The sequence below is a fragment of the Danio aesculapii genome, chromosome 19 (genome assembly GCF_903798145.1).
Source record: "Danio aesculapii chromosome 19, fDanAes4.1, whole genome shotgun sequence".
NCBI lineage: Eukaryota > Metazoa > Chordata > Actinopteri > Cypriniformes > Danionidae > Danio > Danio aesculapii.
In genome coordinates, this window is record NC_079453.1 from 19555707 (window position 1) to 19573917 (window position 18211).

Below are 18211 nucleotides of genomic sequence, written 5' to 3' on the forward strand. Positions count from 1 at the left end.
GTGTAACTTTATCTGACTGTCTATGTGTCTGTCTTCCTGTCTGTCTATCTATCTATCTATCTATCTATCTATCTATCTATCTATCTATGTAACTTTATCTGTCTGTTTGTCTGTCTGTCCGTCTGTCTGTCTATGTAACTACCTATGCAACTTTATCTGTCTATCTGTGTAACTTTATCTATCTATCTATCTATCTATCTATCTATCTATCTATCTATCTATCTATCTATCTATCTATCTATCTATCTATCTATCTATCTATCTATCTATCTATCTATCTATCTATCTATCTATCTATCTATCTATCTATCTATCTATCTCTCTTTCTCTCTTTCTTTCTTTCTTCATGGACTCTAGCTGCATGGACTCATCCACCTACAAACCTTGAGGAGGATATGACGCAGTTTGATTCGCCTCCCACAGTACACCGCGCGTTTCAGCTTGTCGGCCATTTTCTGCAGTTACATTAGAAGCCGAAGTCTTCGTCGAAGAGCGTCTTCATTTCCACGCTTTTTACCAGTCATTAATATTTTTAAAACAATGAGTGATACAGAAGAGCAACAATTCCAGAGGAGGGTAAGGGTTGCGTAAACCTTTCTGCAGTTTCTTCAGATGTTCTTTCTTTCTCTTTGCGGTAATGCTCGGTTAGTGAACAGCTAGCTGTCCATTTCTTTTGTTTATTTACAACGTATCTGAGCCGATAGATTTGCCAATTTATATTATTGTCGTTTGATAGTTAGCAAAATATTTACCATTTAGTCACGTTAAATCGTATAAGTCATTTACATTGTTTTTTAATGTTATTACGTTGCTAGTTTGAATAGCATATATCGAGATTTGTTTTCACCATCTTGTATTTATATAACGTTGTGATGGTTTACTTGCTTGTCCTACAGCAATACATCCACTGAAACAGAGATAAAAGCTCTTAAGTAATACATCTGTAAGCCATTCACACAATAGCAGCCAGATTACTTTTGGTTTCTGTTTCCAGCATTTCTCATCTTTCCTCTTTCTCTCATACCATGCCATAACCAAACAAACATCTGTATTTCACAAGGATTAGTGAAATTTGAAGAGTTCAATTCATTTTTCCCCAAGTTTCCCTTGATCTTAATTGCTCTGAATGTTCTTTTTTCATTAAGGTTATTGGTCGTGAAGGATTTGAAGAGTTAAGGCCAAGAATGTGGAAGAATATTCAAGATAAAAGAAGGCTTTTACAGAGAAAATGTTTACAGAGCAGACGGTTAAGTGGGAAGGGGAAAAAAGAACGGAAGATCGGTCAGATAGAAGCACGCTTGCGTTATGTGTCTAAAGCAGAAAAAAGAAAAGAGGTTTCAGATTGGGGTGAAGAAATGAAAAGGAGAGGAAAAATGAAAACTGAACAAATGAAGACCGAAGAATAAAATGCCTGAAAGAAAGGAATAGCGTATACTGAAAACAGAAGAATGAATGAGTCCGTAGGCTAAGTAAATGCTAAATTTGTGTTCCAAGTGTCTTTCTAATCTCTTCTTGGTGATCATTTGCATGTTTGTAGCTTTACTATGGTGATTTGGCTAATGACCAAGCATCATGAGGACACGTGATGACTTGCTAGCCTTTGTAAATGTATCAGTATTGTTATTAACTTTTTTCCATGATATAATTTAAGTAATTCTAACACTTTCCTCCGCAGCTGTAGTAAAGTGAGTGTTTGGTCTTCTGCTATTGTGAATGTAGTGTGAGTGTGTAAGTTAGCTAGCTATGTTAATGTTTGTCTTGTAAATGTTGTAACGCATTGCTGTGATGTTAGGAATCTCGCTCGGCATCCAAATCGGATCGGGGGAGTCCTGCCCAACCCAAGATGGAAAGCAGGTCTGGCTCTCCCAGCCCTTCCAGAGCATCCAAGCGTTCTGATTCAAGATCGCGATCACGCTCCAAGTCCAGGTCAGTTCAAACTTCTCTGAACTATATCGGGAATTAAAACAGACATGTTTGAGACTCTGGTTTCTGCATTATATTGATATAATACAATATAGTTGGAAATAGTTTATAATTTTTGATAGATTGGAATTTTTTTTTGTGGGGACTGCATCAAGAAACGATAAACAACAAAATGCTGCTTATGGGTTTATCTACTATAAGCAGCATTTAGTTAATTATTGTTCAGGGTAAATTTTTGTTATTTGTTAGTTCAGAGTGTTCGGTTCCAGGTGTTTTGCAGTCTACTCCGAATCTCGACTCCTATTTTTGGAGTCGGTGGAATCGACTCCATTTACATTTTCTTAAAATAGCGCAAGGATTAAACACGCTGTATCATATCACGCTTTATACAATGCTACTGTGTCAATTGCAGCTTTTCACTGTGCAGTTCTCATCTTGTGAGACAACCAGCAGTTTAATCATCTGGGGTCAAAAATAAAATAGTTAACAGCCTTCCCTTTTTAACAGCATATTTAAATTGTCTAGTTTAGATAATTTAGAAAATTACATTGCAATCGTGGAGACAAAGTTAAAACATTAATTTATGATTGAAATGTTTATTAAAAAAAAGTGTAGCGGTTCATTGCCCCCCCCCCCCCCCCCCCACAAAATAGTTTAAATATTTTCTTCATATAAATGTTTGATACTTCAATACTGGGCCTACCGTGTGAACGAAACAATCTGGAGTAGCTGACAGTCACACAAGGCATGCCTCAAATCTGCAGTTGTTTATTTCTTCTTTTTTTTTTTTACTGCAACAGACACTCCTCCAACCGATCAAAAAACAAAATAGCTACATTGCCAATTTGATTTAATGACCAGTTAAATATTAAACCACCCACACAAAATGTTTAACTTCAGTGTAATTCATGCAGTAACAAACCTAAAATAAAAGCAGCATAACAAACTGTGCCTCAAAACATATCGTATTGCTCTTTCTTGTTAATGTGATTTTTTTATTTTTATTTATTTATTTTTTTAAAGTGTACTTTCAAATGGCATATTAGAGTACTTTTACAATATTTGTTTTGTGTGATTTGTTCATTGATTCAATAAGGTTATGTTAATAGGACGTCATACGCCGGAAGAAAAGGAGTGAGTCAGACTTGTTTTTAAACACAACCATGGCTATATTTTCATTTAAAAAATTTGAAACTAATTTCATTTGGTATCATTATTTTTTAGTTATCTACAAAAGGAGATGTTAGATGTAACATTAAGTGCGTTTAAAAAAACCCACGACCACATATATTGTCAGATTTTGTCAATAAACAAAACTTGGTTACTTTTGTCATTATGACTAGTGTTTTATTTATTAATTCATGAAAATGGCATGGGTTAAATAAGAACTTAAGAAGAGCATATAGCTGCAGCAAATAACATAACATTGTAATTTTACCTGCAGTGCTAATGTAAGACGTCGATCTGCAAATAGTATCTTTTCCGCTCCAAATTCACACACAAATACTATATTTCATTTATAACAAACTTCATCTTAAGCAAACTTCATCCCACAGCACTATTTAGATTAGCCTAGAGTGCTCGTGGTCACGAAATTCAAAAGCAAAAGTGTAAAACGTGTGAACGTGCATTCAAAACAGGCGCCTTCGGTGTTCATCGTGCTCGAGAACTAGCTTTATAACTATAGAATGTAACTGCTTAATTCAGGAGAGTTTGAAAAACAGACTCTGTTCTGGAGTCAATCTGGTACTAGGACCATTAAGAGTCGAGGAATCAACTTTTTTGGAGTCAACTCCCCATCCCTAGTTCATAGGAGTCATCATTTTAACAATTTAGTTTAAATTTGAATAATTAAAATTTAAAATAAAACTAGTCTTCATTGTATAAATACAATTACTGTTACTTAAAGCTACAAATGTTACAGTTTCTTGTGGCCAAATGCTTAAAATCCATACCCAATTACAAATCAGGGTTCAACGCTAAGGATTTATATATATTGTTTTATTTATATATATATATATATATATATATATATATATATATATATATATATATATATATATATATATATATATATATATATATATATAATTTGTTATTGTTATTTCGGCAACTGGGGTGCCAGAGGGGAAAAAAAAAAAAGTAAAATAACAAGAATTAAGCATTATAGGCTCACATTATAGAGAGAAATAACAGATGAACCAGTGTTGTGCCAAGAAATCCACCCCTGCTGTGAATTGCACCCCCTCTGAAATGTGCATATATCAACTTAATTTTTTTTAAATTAATGAAATTATGAAAACTAATGACAGTGACTGAGGTGAGTTTCATGAATGGAACCTTTATCTTACAGAAGATATACATTTAAATAAATAGATTTAATTTAAATACAATACTGATTAGATTAATTAAAGTGAGTTGTTTAATGTTTGGTTTAGTTGAAAACTACAAGTTTTATGTTTTTCGTTTGTTCAAAACTCACCAAAATACCTAATTTTAGAAACAGGCTCATTACATAAGTCTATACTACAGACAATATTTTTATTTTTCATTTATTTGTAAACCTAGTTTTAAACTGCATTTCACTTGTTCTTGCTTAATCCATCAAAATTATAATCATATCATTAGCCTACATTTTAATCAATTATGGCTTTTGATTTTTATTAAAATGTAGATTAAGAATGTTAATGAAAGTCTAAGAAGGGGTGCCTGCATTTTACCGCAGGGGTGCATTTCTCGTCACAACACTGGGACTGCAGTCAGACCATGAAGCAGATCAGTGACTACGTTTACATGGACACCAGTAATTCGATTTTAATGCGATTATGACAATACTCTGATTAAAAGTCTACCATGTAAACAGCCAAAAATTATTATTATTTTTTTTTTTGTATTTTTTAAAATATATTTTATTATTATTTTTATTTATTTTTATGATTAATTTGATCAGATTAAGGTCATAATTCGATTTCTCTTTAGTTCGATTAAGACATGTGGAGTATGCTGATTTTAGTCGCATTATTGAACTGAAATACAGACATGTAAACGCCTTAATCGAACTATTACCGTAGGGCTTTTCGCCACGTTTTGCGACAGGATAATCTCACACACACACACACACACACACACACACACACACACACACACACACACACACACACACTGCTTTTTGACACTCTTTGCACCTACCGAGTCAGTGCAGACCACAGACACCTGCATTGTGAAATGCGGAGGCTTTTTTCTTCCATTCAGTGTGCGGTATGGACTTCCATTAAATCAACAGTCTTCCAGCAGTTCATAGTTACATGCAATGTCTCGTTTGTCACAGAGGGCATGCCCGAATGAAAGTGTCAAACCGCAGTTAAAGTCAACAAATTAATAATGAAACACCCGAAATTACATGAAACTCCAGAGGAAATGCAGATAGCGTGGTGACGCAGTGACGATAATCGAATTATGTGCTATAACATGTAAAACAGGATCATGAAAGAAACATTCAAAAAGCAACTCATGTAAACGCCTTAATCTTATTATTGTCTTAATTAGAATAAAGCAAATAATTTGATTACTGATGTCCATGTAAATGTAGTCACTGTTGATCTTTCTTTTGAGGTGACGGTGCAGAAATGAACAAAACAGTAGGCCTAATACAAAATATTATGAGATTAAAATACAGGAAAATTATCAGATGGTAACTGCGGTCAAATTTCCTAACGGATAAACAGCACTAGGTAATATTTCAGCATGCTTTCACTTTCGTATTAGACATGAAATCCCACCCTGCTCATAATTCTCTCTTCGTATATGTCTTTTACACAACCATAATACACAGTGATATAGCCTGGTTCGTTAGTTCGCTGGATTGTTTTGTTTTCTCACTACAATTGATCCGCTCAGTCGAGCCGAGACCACCTCATTCAGGCGATCTCGGACCGATTGATTTGGCGCGGATCCCACGCGATTGCGGGATTCACATATGCCAGACAAACCACTCTTACTGGGCAAACGAGACAGGTTCCGAAACAAACGCCTGGGTGTGAAAGCACCCTGTATTTACACGCAATTGACAAACAGTCGCAGCCCAATTAAACTTTAGTGACAAGGCAGCAGTGGCCCGATCGGGCCAGTAACCATTCTCTATACTGTCCCGAGCGTCTCGCACGCTGGCCCCGGGCCATCGTGCAGTCCTTATTGTCAAACCCTGCAAATGCGTAAATGATATATTGTGCAACCCTAAATCGTACATTAGCAGGATGTCTTGGGTTGTGTTTTGTGGTGGTTTTGACATGTCTGACACAATTTTTCTTGGACATTCTTAGGTCCCGCTCTCGTCGGCATTCCAATCGCCGCTACAGCCGTTCTCGGTCCCACTCCCACAGGAAAAAGTCTCGTTCTCGCTCCTACAGCCCTGAATCCCGACGCAGAAGGAGCCGGAGCGCATCGCCCAATTCTAACCGCCGCAAACATGCTGGCAGTCGGGTGAGTATGATGGGTCAGGGTCAAAGATCATAGAAGTCACAAGTACTAAAGCAATTCTATTACATATGAAAGTAAAGTTTGCTCAAAAATGAAACGACCATTTGCTTATTCGCCAATTTCTTTTGTTGCAAACCCAAATGCGGTTTTAACTTATTTTTTTATGAAAGTTACATTTTATTCGAAATAATAACATTTATAACTGGATAACACAAGTGGTTCTCAGCCATAACTCCAAGGAGGGGTTGACATGGAAGTATTCAAATTAACTAGTGCTGAAAAAGAATTAAATATATTAATTTCAATTAACTACATGATTTTGTCCCTGCTATTTGGCCGCATCATGCACCAAATTCAGTAAGCAATTCAAAAGTATTTGCACACTTATTTTAAAAATACTGGAATGTGTGCAAAGTGCAATAACATTTGGTTTGCAAACACTTTGGAAAAAAATTTTTTTTACAGCACTATTTTTATTACATATAAACAGCTACAATATTTTATGAATTCAATTTACGCATAAGTGTTATTAAATTAAGTTTATAAATAAAACTATTTGCCAGGGCATTTAGTGATAAGTAATCATTAAGTTAGCAGTTGAGTGGGCTAATGGGGGATCAAAAAGATTGAGAACCACTTGCATATTTTGTATCAACATGGGTGTGAGCGACATTGGGTGATCCATGGAAGTTACTAATTCAAGAGGGTTTTTTTTCTTTCATTTTTGTTCATTTTAAGTATGTATCTACAACTATAATGCCTACTCCTAAAATGCAACACAATTAACTTTAGTTCAAGGACATGTTATCTGTCTTTTTAAAGTGATATGTTTAAAGTTGTGACTGTGTATGTTTGTGCTTTGTACAAATTGCATGTCAACACCATCACAGCTGCTCACGGATGACCTTGACTGTCTTTAATAACCTCTTTCATTCCTTATTACATCAACAGAGCTCATACAGCCATGACTCCAAAAAAGACTCGCACAATCAGGGTGATGCCAGGGTATGTGGAGCTTTCTTTATCTTTTAACAAAAACCAATAGACCAAACAGGTCTTCATGTTGCCTTTTAGAGGGGTTAAGAGGTCCTTTTGGTGATCTTTAGATTTAAGAATCTCTTTCTGCAGTGACTGTGAAAGCTCTTTAGATGGCCCATGCAGTGACCATATTCATACTGTGATGCTTTAAGTTGTATATTAGTGAACGGAAAGCTGTTATGTTTGTTCTTGCGTCCAAATCCCTGAAACATGGGTTATTGAATATAGTTGCCTGGAGAAATCTCAAGTAATTGAGCAGTCATGTTGATTTACCACCCTCTAGAGAAAGAAATGAAGTATTTCTTTAAAAAAATGGTACATCTCTGATTTAGGGGAGTAAAAATAAACCTTGACTGGTTATTTCATATTAATGTTAAACCGCTTTCTATTACGTCCATTATTTATTAAATGTCATTGCATTAAATAATTGAATATTTGCTATGGTCTACCTTTTTTGATGAATGTGACTGTCTTATATGTAACCAATGTATTGTTACATATTTATATTAATGGTAATATTGGTATCGAGATAAATTGAAAAGGTCAAAGGTCATGTTGCAGTGTTACCAGCGCACATATCTCTGCTCATATCTTTGTCTGTCTTACAGGCCAATCCAGACCCCAACACATGTCTGGGTGTGTTTGGTCTCAGTCTGTACACAACAGAGCGAGACCTGAGAGAGGTTTTCTCACGTTACGGCTCTTTAGCCGGTGTCAATGTTGTCTACGATCAGCGAACAGGGCGCTCTCGTGGTTTTGCCTTTGTATACTTTGAACACATCGATGATGCCAAAGAGGTAAGTTCCCTTAACTAGAAATGACCTGCCAACACAAGTTCATGCTCAGCGTTTTAGTGAGTCATTTGGGAAAGCTTTGGAGTATGTTGTAACCTAGCGAACGTTGACCTATTGAGGGTTAGCTATACAAAATCTAGAAATATCAAGTTTTTTTTTTTGTGTTTTCAAGAAATGGAATAGTTGTTAAAATTTCAGCTGTGTAATCAGGCTGGTTTCATAATATTTCATAGGCTTACTTGCATGCAATAATATTGGGAATGTAATATTTGATTCTTTTGAATTTATTACTGTTGATAAATTTAACAAATTGGTTTACAGGCCAATAGTGGTGTAACGGATCACAAATCTCACGGTTCGGTTCACATTACAGTCTTTTTAGTAACGGATCGAAGCATTTTTCAATTCAGGTGAAAAGGGGAGGAGACAAATGTCACTTGCTTTCCAATTATTACAAAAACAGTACTGAAAGAAACTTGGTTTTAACAAACAGAACTTGGAACCTTTAATACAATTAATAATAAAATTAAGAAATAATCAGCTGATCACCACCTTTTTGTTAAATAATGTAATTGCTGCCTACAACTTTCATTTTTGAGCATCGTTAAATGCATATGACAGTGATTTCAATCTTTACATAAACATCAGTTGTTATATCTAAACTATAAACTGTTTCCCACTACTTGTGTTATTTGACTGTTTGAAATTTCATAACCAACTCAAAAGACTAAAGACTGAATCTCTTTCTTGATTTTTGCGTTTTTAGATTTGAATGCAGCGGGATTTATAAACATTTGCAAATTATTTATAATTTGCTGTGTAATTGTTGAAATCCTGATCATTTAATGATTAATCGTGCAGCTTAGACAATACATTAATGCAGGCTAAACAATTAGTGACAGAAAACACCTTTAATGAAACCCACCACATCCTGAATAACCTACCACAAGTTTTAGTATTATTTAAATAATTTAGTATTAAATCACAAGTTTTAGTGTTATTTAACAAATTTAGTATTAATCTACCAGTAAAAAATGTATGAGTCCGAACCGTGGGTTGTGATCCGTACGAATAAAGGATCAACCGTGATCCGTTACACCCCTTCAAGCCAAAATTTATTTTAAATCAACAAAAATGGAATTATTGTTCTGCAGAACTCAAAATACATATTCCTCCCCATGCCCACCCCCTGAAATTGGGATTCAAGGGATAGTTCTCTCAAAACCTAAAATGCTGTCATTTTTGTACCCTTTACCTATTTTAAACTTTTCTGTTAAACAAAAAGTTATTTTAAAGAAAGCTGTAAACCTGTAACCATTGACTTCTATAGTGTTTGTTTTTCCTACTATGGAAATCAATGGTCACGAGTTTTCAGCTTTCTTCAAAATGCCTTTTTTTGTGTTCAACAGAAGAAACACTCAGGTTTGGAAACACATGAAGGGAGAACTTATGGTGAACTATCCCTTTTAATGTTCAAAACCAATTTGGTTGAAATTGGCATGCTTTGTGTGAACAAAAAACACCTAAGATATTTCTTGGATATCTTATTTTCCACGGGGTCTTAAGTCTAAAATTTAAAAATCTCAATTTTAGGCCTTAAAAAGTCAGAAATTTGCTGTTATAGGTCTTAAATGTTTTTGCACAGGTCTTATTTTTCTGATGTCTATGTAACACTTCATCTAATGCTCATTTAAATTCTTTTGTTGTTGCTGCTTCGTTTTTGTGGTGTTGTAGTTCTTAATTTAACTGGTCCAATTGTAATTTGCGGTATTACAACTACAAATGAGACCAACATGCAATAGCCAATCAGCTTTCTGGTATTGAACTCCATGCGTGCAGTGAATGTGATGTCATCACTGTGTTTGTGGATGTTTGCGCGATTTCGGCTGGCATGATTTCGGCTGGGGGAGCTCACGAAATGTTTTGAGACTCGATCGAACAGTTCGCGCAGTGCCGTGTTTGATTTGAGTTGAATATAAAACACTTTGACGAGATTTTGTCTGAAATGGGTATGACTGTACAGACATCTTTATGATCCGTCCATGCGTGATCATATGGAGAACCAGATGACCAATAATTCTTTACAGCCATGGGAAAGTTTTTGTAAATGTATGGAAAAACCTGAGGGATAAGTTTGTTAAAACAAAAAAGAGACCATGCAAAAGTGGGGACCCAGGTGGTTTTAATATAACAGAATATGTTTTTTCATCATTGGTAGGTTTTCCACTGATGTATATATTACAACTTTGAATTTAAAACAATTTACAAGTTAAAAACTAAAATGAAGGAACAAATTATTTCTTTGATAAATGGAAACGAATATATGAACCTATCAGTTTACAATATACTGATGCCTAATTTCTAGGATTTATGGATGATAATGGTCACGAATGTTGGACCATAATTGCCTTTTTAGCTTATAAGTAGAGGACAGAAACTAGCCAGACAGTAATGTGTGAATTGTTGAGTGGGTTAAAAAAAAAAAAAAACGTCCACGCGAGTTTTTTTTTTTTTTTGTGCTTTTATTCCTGCCATAATAAAAAATACAATTGTAGAGCAACCCATTTTATGTTGCCATTTGATATTTAACTGTAATAGTTAGAACTGTCCGAGATATGAACAAAGGCAAGTGATGCATCAAAGTTTGGTTTAAAAAAAAAAATCTTGAATGGTTATAAAAAATCTTTATAATCATTATAATAAATTATAAAAAAAAAAATAAAAAACAATTAATTAAAATATCTTCAATGATATTAATGATATAACCTTGTTCCGGAAACTTTTTACTTCTCTGTTTACCCGTCTGATTTTACTGTCTGTTTCTTTTGACCACCCCCTGTCATTTAAAAGAATATTTCAATGGCGAACACGTCAAGTATAAAAACCTCTTCCGTTTCGTGAGGTACGCGATGTGTTTCAACCAGCCGAAAGTATAAATCAGCCTTGAGATGTTTGTTTGTTTGTTTTTTCTGTAGTTCAGTGGTGCATCTAACCTGTCTTTAGTACTGTTCAATTTGAATACATTTACCACAAATTTTGTGAATTTTTATTTATTTATTTTTTTTTTTTTTTTTGCATTTTCTCTTTGTGTATGCGTGTTTTTGATATTGTGATATAGGTCTTAAATTTAATACTTAATGGTCTTAAAAAGTCTTAAATTTGACATTGATATCTGCAGAAACCCTGTATACCGATGTGCAATTACACAAGGAAAAGTTTTTCAAACTTTGTTTAATCTTCCAAACCTGGTTTACCTTGATATTGTTTTCAGATCGTCACTGAGTACTCAAATGTTATGACATGCAATGTGAGCATATCTCCTGTCTAAAAACACATTTTCCCCTCACCTTAGGCAATGGAGCGGGCTAATGGCATGGAACTGGATGGAAGACGCATCAGGGTGGATTATTCCATCACTAAACGTCCACACACACCCACACCAGGCATCTACATGGGTCGACCCACACAGTGAGTGTTCTGAAACACTCAAAAGAAGAAGGCTACTAATAAGGGTGATATTTTAATGACACTTCAAATGTGACTGTTTCAGTAATGGAGGTGGTGGTGGTGGCGGCGGCGGCGGCGGCAGCAGCAGCAGCGGTGGTGGTCGGAGACGAGACTCGTATTATGATCGTGGCTATGATCGCGGCTATGATCGTGGATATGACGAGTATGACTACAGATACAGGTAATTGGAATAGTGTATGTCAATGTAATTTAAAAAGCTCCTATTGTGCCAATTTAAAGTTTAAAGTGTAACACTTCACAGGGTTAATTCACACATTTTTTATTCTGTCATTAATTTCTCACCTTCATGTCTTCAAAAACCTTGACCTTTATCTTTGGAACACAAATTAATATATGTTGCATGGAATTCAAGTGCTCTCACTCTCCACAGACAGCTCGGGTCCTAACGGGTACCAAAAACATCATCATGTGTCCTAAGTAGATCAATAATAAATGTTATGAAGCAATGAAAAGTAAAAAAATATAATAAGAGAATGCACAAATAATAATGACTTCACGTCGTTGTGACCATTGCTGTTTATGGAGTGACTATTGCTCTTAATATGTGTTCCAAACAAGAACAAAGGCCTGACAGGTTTGGAACAACATAAGGATGAGTAATTAATGCCTTAATTTTAGTTTTTGGGTGAACTATCTCTATAATTTTCTCATAAGGTTTATTCTAGGGCTGCATGGTTCTTAGAAATGAAACTGAGATAGCTGAGGCCAGAGACTGCTAAATAAGCCACAAAGAAGAGACCCGGTCAGGAAATCAAACCCAGCAGAGGATTTAACTGCTTTTATTGATTCTACTTGACCAATAAACACACAATTACACAATCTTTGTTCACATGAAAAAGGTAAACCTAGGTTAAAACAGTGTAAAACGTATTTTCGACGTACTCATGTGGTTTTAAAGCTTTATGATTTATGATGGGTGCTTTATGAACACAAAAGTTATATATAACGACGAACATAACGTAAATACTATGGAAGTCATTGGCTACCGGGTTCCAACTTTCTTCTAAATATCATCTTTTGCATTCAACAGAAGCAATAAACTCAAACAGGCTTTGAACAAGTGAAGGGAAAGCAAATGGTGACTAAATATTTATTTTTGGGTGAACTACCTCTTAATGAAAAATATATGGATGGCAAATTCAATTTCTGTGTTCTACCAAAACACACAGATTACCACAGATGTATGAGTACCTTGTTTTGTTGTACTTTTTCACATAAAACGTCCCATAAAGATCAGAGAGCAGGTGGTGATTTGTAACTGTTCGAATGCAAATTACCATGTGAGCGTTCACAAAGTATTTCAGTATGTGTTTAAATAATTCATTAATTCTCACTATTTTTGTTTGTTTTTGTATTTAAAGTACAAATATTTTTGTTCTAATAGTAATAATAATTCATTCCTAAATCAAGATGGAATTTTTCTCAAAAGCTTCAAAAGCTATCAAAAGCTTATATTTGATATTTCATCTTTTTTTTTTTTCTTAATTAGCGTGTCTGACCATAAATTTTATACAAAGTTAAAAACAAGGTTAAAAACAACACTCATGATATCTACTGCAGTGGTGTAGGCAGTAACATAATGAGCACTGAGAACTAACTTATACATGATTGGCTGGGTTCGAGTCCATCTTTTGTTGAGCTCCCTCTTCTCATTTTTCTCTTCTCATGTCATTACAATGTATTCTCAATAAAAATGAAGTAAATTAGGGCTGCACAATATTTTGTTTTAGCATCGATGTCGCAATGTGTGCATACGCAATATTTATATTGCAGGATCTGCAATGTTAAATCAGGATTGGTTGAACAGGAGCCAGTTCACAAACAATGGAGATTTGGAAAGGAGTTTTTGAGGCCTGTGACTGTTTGAGGATTTTAAAAGTATTCAAGCGTAAAAAAAAAAAAAACTACCATTTGTAACTTATACTATGAAGACTATTCACTATTAATTTACAGTTGATTACTCAATTACTGTTTACTGTTGTATTTATCTATGCTTGTAGATGTTTATTACATTCACCCCCTTACAATATCACCCCAATTAATTTTAAATTATAAATACTTTTCAAATAGAGCCATTCAGGTTATCTGGGGAAACTGTATTCGTATTGCAATATTTATCGCAGAAAAACAAAATAACGCAAAGTCAGACGTTTCCAATATCGTGCAGCCCTAAAAGTAAATGTTCTAAAAGTGGAATTGTCTGAGTGTTTGATAAAAACAAAAGTATCATTCGTATTCGTGTTATTGTCCTCATTTTGAAATGCGGAAGTGTGCTCATTTTTGCGATTGTCTTAGAACTTCCGATTCAGTTGCCTATTGGAGAAATGACTAGGAATAATAAATGGCGAACTGTTTGCTCTAGAGAAAAATTTGTGTTTCATTGCTGAATATAAAAAAAAATTATAAGAATTTAAATATGAATATAAATCGTAAATCAAATCGAAATCGCTATCTTAAAAAAATTAAAATAAAAAAATCACACAGCCCTAATGGCTAATACACCTAAAGCACTTAATCATAAGGTGGGTCTCTCCACTCCACCACCAGTGTGCAGCATCCACTTGGATGAAAACGCTATTACGTATGCCAGGTCATTATTTGGCACGGTCATCTTGCTCGTAAACATTACCTCTAGAGAAGTGACGACATGCCATCAGCAGCTCGGTGCTTGTCTATATGATTTTATGTCTGCTTTTAGTTGTGTTAGGAAGTAGGGCTGTGCAATTAATCAAAAATCTGATTTTGGCTTCTAACGATTATGAAAAGGCATTAATCGAGATAAACGATTATTGCATCATATACCGCCCCCTTTCCAGTTATACATATTTGTTGCTCTGCAAAGCTCAGTTCCACGTGAACATTACTAAAAGCATGTAATGTAACGTTTGCAGCATGGGATGCGCATCATTCATTGATGAACATTCAAATCATTCATGTTTAAAAGCGCGAACGAGACCGCATGCTTCTGTGTGTGTGCGCGCGCTTAGCCTCGGAGACGAGCGGAGCACACACATCTAACGCTATCTTAATGCGAGCGCTTTAATGGTCAAATACATGCACATTTGTGTCAGAGCGCAGTGTTTAGTTAATATTCATATTAACCCTCATTTGTGTAATAAACAAACAAGTTGAGAATCAAAAGACATGTGAAAGTGAAACCATATCAGAACCACGCTATTCTTAAAGTGACAGCGCGCAATAATCCTGCTGCTGACTGTTTTTATTATGAATCAAACAACAAGTGGAGAAAATCCCTCACTGCTCTTGACTGAAGGACTTTTGTAGCTGAAGTTTTTTTTCTTACAATGAAGATGCTTAAAGCACAGTTTTTTCATATTTTTATTTTATTGTATTTATTTCCCTTTCCTTATTTACAAGGAGGAAAATAACTGCATATATACAGCTGAAGGCAGAATTATTAGCCACCCTTTCCCCCCAATTTCTGTTTAATGCAAAAATTCATTTTCAACCTATTTTTAAACATAACAGATTTAATAACTCATTTCTAATAACTGATATCTTTTATCTTTGCTATTATGTAAAGTACATTATATTTTACTAGTTATTTTTCAAGATACTAGTATTCAATTTAAAGTGACATTCAAAGTCTTAATTAGGCAAGTCATTGTAAAACAGTAGTTTCTTCTGCAGACGATCAAAAATATATATAGCTTAAAGGGGCTAATAATATTGACCTTAAAATAGGTCTCAAAATATTACAAACTGCTTTTATTCTAGCTGAAATAAAACAAATAAGCCCTTCTCCAGAAGAAAAAATATTATAGGAAATACTGTGAAAAATTCCTGTTAAACACAATTTGGGAAATATATATATATATATATATATATATATATATATATATATATATATATATATATATATATATATATATATATATAATTATGACCAAAATAATCATGATTATGATTTTTCCCATAATCCAGCAGCCTTTCCATACTTTGCTGATGAAGCTTTAGGAAACACTTGAGCCACCATTTTTGTACATGTTTGTTTGCACTTGCTGTTAATCTACACTCCCCTGTTTTTAGATTTATCCATTTTCAGTCACTAAAATACACACAGGCGAAACACAAAGTTTGCCATTTTGATCTGAAACTGTATAAGGGTTAGTGTGATTTCACCAAGAATGACATGGTAAAATCTGAAACAAAGTTCCAATCGACCAATCAGTATTAAGGGATAAGTTTACTGTTAAAGTTTAAGTTGGTTATGCACTTCTACATAATTATTATTCAACTATTATTCCACCCTGGTTTTAGGAATAATTTACACTACGGGTTGGGTTTAGGGGTAGGGATTATGTATGAATTATTATTATGGATCAACATAGATGAAGATAGATCAACATAGACTCATCAGAAGAGGTAAACCACCCTTTAAATTTATTGAATAAATGAGTAAATGAGACCACTGAGATTGGTTGTTCCAGGATCTGCTCTCTCTTCTGATTGGTCAGTTGCACCAGCCTGCAGTAAGTGTATCAATTCAAACTGAAGTTCCCGCGTGTAGCATCGGATTTGGTTTCTGCTGCACAGAAAACAGTATCTTCTCCGCATGCCAGCAACACAAACCAAACTCTGAGGCCTTCGTGAAAACTACAGTGTTTGGTGGTGGAGCAAAGCAGATGTTCATGGAGCAGCTAATTAAAACTGTAGGTTGGAAACTGGAGTTATGCAAATCTGTTACAATCCTACCTAAGTCCTACAATTTTTTTGTAGGGGGTGAAGCATTTCAGACAATTCAAAAAGACTTGAATTTGGGGAAAATCTCCACTTGTTGTTTTTTTAGATCTGTGAAACTGCAGATGTTAAACACTGTCTGAAAATTATTACAATCGAAAATAATTGACCATTTCAATGTGGTCATGTCATTGGTCCATCAACATTTCCTGCTTGTTTTCAAAATATTTCAGAACTAACAAGAGGCAATTCAATCGTAACTTAATGTTAAAACCGCTATCATGACATTATTTATAAATATGTGGCTCTTTTTGGATTCTTGGAACCTATAGAAATTAAAAATGTAAAACAAGAAATACGCTGGGACCATTGTTTTTGTTTACATTCCTCAAAATGGTCCAAATGTGACTGGATTCTTATTCTGTTCTTTTGTTTTCCAGCAGGAGGCGCTCTCCGTCCCCCTATTACAGCCGCTACAGGTCTCGCTCCAGATCTCGCTCATACAGCCCACGTGAGTGGATTTAAAAGCCTTGAGCAATCTGAATTTTCCACATATACCCAAATGCAGGCCTGGCTTGATAAGCTCTAGCTTCTAGCTTGTATTGCTCATGAAATCACACTATTTACTTGTTAGCACTCAGAAATGTGTATTTAAATTTTTGTTTATTTGTTTGTTTTGCAGGACGGTACTAAGAAGATCCTGATGACTCCCTCCTTCTTGCCTGTTCACCTCAATCTATACATTTATTAAGACATGAAGTACATATAACCTGTTGTACTAAATACTGATTTGTTTAATAACTGTCTTAATTTGTAGACTTTCTAGGATGTATGTTTAAGGTTTGTGGAGATCATAAATACTGTCAGCTTGGGGTTTTATTTGTGATGATTGTTGTTGTTTTTTTCTTCTCCTATTGGTAGTGTGCCTATATAATGTTTTATATGCATCTTTTAGTGCGTATGTATGCTGTACTAAGAATATGTGTGAGTTGCTGAATGTCTGTGCGACAGAATCATGTACTTTGCGAAATCTGGCTGATATTGCCCCAGTTTATCTGTGACCAGACAAAAAACAACAACTTTATTTTCAGGATTAATGTTTTGCTTAGTTTCTTTTTCAAGAAATAAAAAGCTCCAAATAAAATGGCCTTGTTTCGATGTTCTTTGTGCTGTTTGATCTTGTGAATGTTCTTCAAAGCTGTGAATGATGTACAGAAATCAAGCACTGAATTTTAAAAATCATAGGTGAGGGGCAGAAACCAGGACAATTACAAGCATGTTAGTTTTGCAAAAGCAGTTTCTAGGAAGTAATTAATGTTAAATCACTTTTACAGGGTTTCTGCAGGATTCACACAGTCAAATTTAAGACATTTTTAGGACCATAATGCATGAAATTTTAGACTCAAGGCGCTAAAAGCTAAGGGATTTCTCAAAAAGCCCAGATGGAAAAGATTTTTACTTGCCCTATCAAAAAATATATTATTTAATAGTACAATAATGATTCATTTTTAAAAAATAAAGTATTTTAGATATTTCTTAGCAAAATATTTTAAATATTGTGTAAAAACAAGCAAACTCTTGTATCCATACACTTTTTCCAACATAAACTTTCAACACAATATTTCAGTAAATCGAAGACCTTTTAAGGGGGATTCGGGTATTTAAGACCCCATGGAATCCCTGTTTTAAGAAAATGTTTAATCGTATTGCGAGTGATCGTAAATGTGCAGCTATTGAAATAATTAGACCTT

At 34.6% G+C, this 18211-nt stretch overlaps 1 protein-coding gene across 4 annotated transcripts; it reads left to right on the top strand.

Moving 5' to 3' along the window:
• Nucleotides 1–438: 438 nt before the first annotated feature.
• tra2a (transformer 2 alpha homolog) lies at nt 439–17604 on the top strand. 4 transcript variants are annotated; one of them, XM_056479566.1, is made up of 10 exons: nt 479–576; nt 1146–1469; nt 1793–1926; nt 6243–6402; nt 7351–7404; nt 8046–8234; nt 11584–11699; nt 11782–11919; nt 16901–16971; nt 17143–17604. In XM_056479566.1, the coding sequence occupies exons 3-10, from the start codon at nt 1844–1846 to the stop codon at nt 17151–17153; spliced, it is 822 nt and encodes a 273-aa protein (XP_056335541.1). In that variant the 5' UTR covers nt 479–576; nt 1146–1469; nt 1793–1843; the 3' UTR covers nt 17154–17604. The 4 variants fall into 4 exon arrangements, with proteins under 4 accessions (XP_056335539.1, XP_056335540.1, XP_056335541.1 ...); XM_056479567.1 differs by having other exon boundaries at nt 1146–1456; XM_056479564.1 differs by lacking the exon at nt 1146–1469 and having other exon boundaries at nt 439–576.
• Nucleotides 17605–18211: the final 607 nt, after the last annotated feature.